The sequence below is a fragment of the Mus pahari genome, chromosome 9, assembly GCF_900095145.1.
Source record: "Mus pahari chromosome 9, PAHARI_EIJ_v1.1, whole genome shotgun sequence".
In the NCBI taxonomy this organism is placed as follows: domain Eukaryota; kingdom Metazoa; phylum Chordata; class Mammalia; order Rodentia; family Muridae; genus Mus; species Mus pahari.
This window is the reverse complement of record NC_034598.1, coordinates 47,131,172-47,136,399: the sequence shown is the minus strand read 5'-3', so window position 1 is coordinate 47,136,399 and position 5,228 is coordinate 47,131,172. Positions and strand designations below refer to the sequence as shown.

The window sequence follows — 5,228 nt, the reverse complement described above, 5'->3', positions numbered from 1 at the left end:
ACATACTTCATCCTTCTGGGTCTGACAGACGATCCTGAGCTTCAGATCGTCATTTTCTTTTTCCTGTTTCTCACATACTTGCTGAGCATTGCCGGAAATTTAACCATCATTACTCTCACTCTGCTGGATTCCCACCTGAAGACCCCCATGTATTTCTTCCTCAGGAATTTCTCCTTCTTAGAAATCTCATTTACTTCTGTCTGTAACCCTAGGTTTTTGGTCAGCATCTTAACTGGNGACAAATCNATCTCCTATAATGCTTGTGNTGCCCAGCTATTTTTCTTTATCTTCCTTGGCTCAACAGAGTTTTTCCTTCTGGCATCCATGTCCTATGACCGCTATGTGGCCATTTGCAAGCCCCTGCACTACACCACCATCATCAGTAACAAGATCTGCCACCAGCTCATCATCAGCTCCTGGCTGGCTGGTTTCCTGGTAATTTTTCCTCCACTGGCCATGGGNTTAGAGCTAGATTTCTGNGACTCCAACATTATTGACCACTTCACNTGTGACTCTGCTCCTTTGCTGCAAATATCCTGCACAGACACGAGCACCTTGGAGCTCATGAGCTTTATATTAGCTTTGATCACGCTTATGACCACGCTGATGCTGATAATTCTCTCTTACATCTACATTCTCAGAACTATTCTGAAATTTCCCTCAGCCAAACAAAGGGAAAAGGCATTTTCAACCTGCTCCTCACATATGATTGTTGTCTCCATATCCTATGGAAGCTGCATCTTCATGTATGTGAAAACATCTGCTAAGGCTGGAGTTGCTTTGACAAAGGGGATGGCTATGCTCAACACCTCTGTTGCCCCCATGCTGAATCCTTTTATCTACACTTTAAGGAACCAGCAGGTGAAACAAGCATTTAAGGATCTCGTGAGAAAAAAATTTGCCTCAAAACTGCTGATCTGATATAGCTTACACACGAAACATGTGACAGTTTCAACCATAAAACTAATGAAAGTATCCTTGTTTCAGTTCATCTCAGAAATAAAAGTGTATGATACTCTTAATGCAGTTACTATATTTGTGTTGCAATACACTTTAATTTACTTGATGAGTTTCTGAACATGATTATTATGGGGTGACTTTACTAATTTATATTATAAAATTAGAGATGGAGCAAATTTGAAATATAGCTTATATATCTTAAGTAACACATATGTCAATGACATCATGCATATTTTTGGAAAGGTTAAGTCATTAAGCCTCCTTGTTAATTCATGTGTATGTTATACAATTCTATACACACACACACACACACATACACACACACACACACACACACACACACACATATATATATATATATATATTCTTACATGTATGTTTGTGTTACATATATACCATAACTGTTTCCTTTAGTGGTACTGAAAAAATGAATTCATCCTACTATTTTAGCTGTTGTTAAAATTTCTTAAATGAGACGAAATGCTGGAGCCTTCCTGGGGGAACAACTGAGGGGTGATAGGGAGTTGGTGAGAGGAGGAAGGGATTCAGATACAATGGTCAGGAGGAATCTTCCAGCTCTGACTAGCATACAGATGCTTCTCTGTTTATACAGGTTTCACAGAAAAGAGATAGGCTAAAGATTATCCAAGTCTTACATATTATGTATTTGATTTTTTTGTTCCATGTCCAGGGTTACAAGTCCATTTACTATAAGAAAACTCAGACAGAACATGTATTATTCTTATTATTATGTATATAACTCCAATGTAAAGACTCTAAAAGATGTCGATGTCTCCTCTAAAGCAAAAGCATTTATTATATGACAGCCTACTTTTAGACTTGAAAAGTTTGTAGTTTTAAAGTACACCAAAGAGAAAATATCTGACCCAGTCTTTTTATAAGTAGCAAATACTAATACATAACTTCCTTTACTCTAAGTTTGATCATCTATTCTGTAAAGTAGGAAAGTTTATTTTAGTCAATATATCTTATTTACTGAGTTTTATTCTTCCAGGGATGTACCCTGTTGACCCTCTATCTTTAAACTCCATTTTCAGAGAGCCCTAAGCCTATAAATAAAATGGATTTTGAATCTGTAACATATTCTTCTAGACTGTCCAGAGTTTGTCATTTGTCTCTGTTTATGTTCGCCAGTTATACAATTTGGTTTTGTTCAGGCATAGATACCTTAAGTAAGTTCCTAGAGTAATAGTCTCATCTAGCTATGTGCTTATCTGTGCTAAATTATATCAGGGCATAAGGAACACTTCCAAATAGTGGCCATACAAAGTTAATTTCAGGATTTTCCTAAAAGGACTCAGATATAATTTTCTCAGGAAAAGACATAAAATGAATCATAGTACAGAAAGTCCCCCAAAATGCAACATACAGAGAGCAAAACCCAAAATTTAGAGAAGAAGAACAGTGACTGTAGCAATCTGCCCAGCTTTGCTGGAACTGTGTCAAGCAGTTATGCTGCCTTCATGACTCTTGCTGTTTCCAATGGACATGACTGGGCCAATTGAAAAATATGATATGGGAATTATCAAATACATACACAGAACATTAAAAGTATGAAGTTCTCAAAAGATAAAAAAGAAATGAAAACAAAATATGATGTTAGATGGAAAAGGGAGATGCTAATTTTTGAACTGAACATGAAGCAATTTAAAATCTTCTTAAAGCCAGCTTAAAGTTTCAAAATAGAATTCTATCTATGGTGATGATTGCAAATTAACAGAAAAATATTTACCTTTGCAAGTTATTGTCTTTATAATACTTTTACAATTATTGTGATTTTAATTATTACTTATAGTAGCTTAAACAACAAAAAATGAAGTACAGCATTAAGAATAATTAATTATAACTTTTACAAGAAGAAAGTGAAGTGAAGGTGATGTGATTCTATTTCTATTAAAATATACTGGAAAGAATAATTTCATACTTGTCAAAAGTTTTCTAGTTAACTTATTACAATTAATACTCAAATAAATGGTCAATAACACATTTTTATTAAAAATTCTTAAATGATAAAAAATCTTGAGTCTCTCAACTAATCATGTCTAGAAACTTACTTATATTAATTATTTTATTACTTTATATTCCAGGTGTTGCCCTCACTCCCAGTCTCCCCTCCAGAAATTCTTTGTCACATTCCCACTCTGCTTTGCCTCTAAGAGGGAACCTCCCCTTGCCACCTGGGGCAATAAGTGTCTACAGGCTTAGGTGCCATCCACTCTAACTGAGGCTAGACAAGGCAATCCTCTGCTCTACATATGCCTAGGGCCGCAGACTGGCTTGTGATGATGTTTGGTTGGTGGCTTAGCCTCTGGAAGCAATCAGGAGTCCAGGTTTGTTGGTACTATTGGTTTTCCTATGGGGATGCTATGTCCTTCACCTCCTTCAATAATTACCCTAGCTCTTCCACAGGGATCCCTAACCTCATTCCAGTGGCTGGATGAAAGTATTTGCATCTGTCACAGTCAGCTGCTGGTAGAGCCTCTCAGGACAACCATGCTAGTCTTCTATCTGTAAGCACAACATAGCATCAGTAATAGTGACAGGGTTTGTGCCTGTCCATGGAATAGATCCCAATTTTGTCTGGTCACTGGACATCCTTTCTTTAGTCTCTGCTCTATTTTTAGTCCTTCATTTCCTCTAGACAAGAGCATTTCTGGGTCAAAAATTTTGAAGGTGGGATGGTGATTCTGTCCCTCTACTGGAGGTCCTGTCTATTGGAGGTGGTCTTTTTGGGCTCCCTCTTCCCACTGTTGAGCAGTATGGCGAAGGTCATTCCCATTGTGTCTTGAAAGCCTCTCAGATCTCAGGTCTCTGGGACTTTCTGGATATTCCCTTTATACCTCCTTGAAGCTGCAAATTTACATTCATTCTTCTGAACCTCTGGGCTTTTCTCCTGTTTTCCCTTATACTTGATCTTGCACCTTTTTCTTTCTTCCTCCCCTTCTCTTCCTCTCGTGATTATTTTGTTACCTCTTCTAAGTGGGATTGAAGTATCCTCACTTGGGCCTTATTGTTTAACTTCTTAGGGTCTGTGGGCTGTATTCTGGGTATTCTGTGTCCCGACCCACAGGACACGTTATTCCATGGTCCTCGAGGGGGATCCCAAACCTATATTGAAATGGGAATAAAGAAAGAGACGGAGACCATGCATGATTGTCATAGTCTCATTTATTAAGGGAAAATGCTCAGGTTTTATATAATACAGTGAGGGGTTAGGGAGTGATCAAAAGAAAGCTCAGTGAAGGACAAATGGGGAGGCTAATTGGGNGTTTGAAACTTTTGTGATTTATCTCAGTTCCTTGGCATCACTGCTCTGGAACATCGGGCAGCTAATCTCAAAGTCCGGTTTCTGTTAAGAACCCAAGGTGACAGCTCCGAGCAGCTCCAGAATGTAGGAAGACCCCCTCAGTCCTTGATGTTTGCTTAGGACCGGAATCCTGCTGGTTCCCACCAAACATCTTTGCAGAGAGAGCAGACAACTGGCTCCAAACAAAGAACCATATGGCTCTCAGCTGCATGCTGTAAAAATGCCTGGGCTGTGAGAAGCCTGGGTTATAAGATGCCTGGGTTTTCTCATCCTAGTCTCCAACAATTCTGTACTTTTGGGATGATATGCACTTATTAATGAATACATATCATGCATGTCCCTCTGGGTCTGGGTTATCTTACTCAGGATGATATTTTCTACTTCCATCCATTTGCCTGGAAAATTCATGATGTCCTCATTTTTAATAGCTGAATAGTATTCCATTGTGTGAGTGAACCACATTTTCTGTATCAATTTTTCAGTTGAGAGTCATCTGGTTGACTACTTTTTTTTTCTGGCTATTATGAATAAAGCTGCTATGAACATAGTGGAGCATATGTTCTTATGGTGGAGACTCTTTGGGGTATATGCCCAGGAGTAGTATAGACAGGTCCTAAGAAAGAACTACTTGAAATTTTCTGAAGAACAACCAGACTGATTTCCAGAGTGGCAATACCAGTTTACAATCAAACCATCAATGGAGAAGTGTTCCCCTTTCTCCACATCCTAGTCAGCATGTGCTGTCACTCGAGTTAGATGGATGTAAGGTGGAATCCCAGGGTCACTTTGATTTGCATTTCCCTGACCACTATGGATGTTGAACATTTCTTTAAGTACTTTTCAGTCATTTGATACACGTCTGTTAAGAATTCTCTGTTTAATAAAAAAACCAAGGATAGCAAAAACCATTCTCAACAATAAAAGAACCTAAGGAATCACC

General features: G+C 38.3%; 1 protein-coding gene across 1 annotated transcript; it reads left to right on the top strand.

The window, feature by feature from the left end:
* Window positions 1-3: 3 nt before the first annotated feature.
* On the top strand, window positions 4-2,157 carry LOC110326086 (olfactory receptor 6C76-like; the record flags this gene model as incomplete). Its single annotated transcript, XM_021204256.1, has 2 exons — window positions 4-885; window positions 2,116-2,157. Coding segments are annotated over 2 exons (924 nt in total), but the record flags the coding sequence as incomplete, so codon positions are not given.
* Window positions 2,158-5,228: the final 3,071 nt, after the last annotated feature.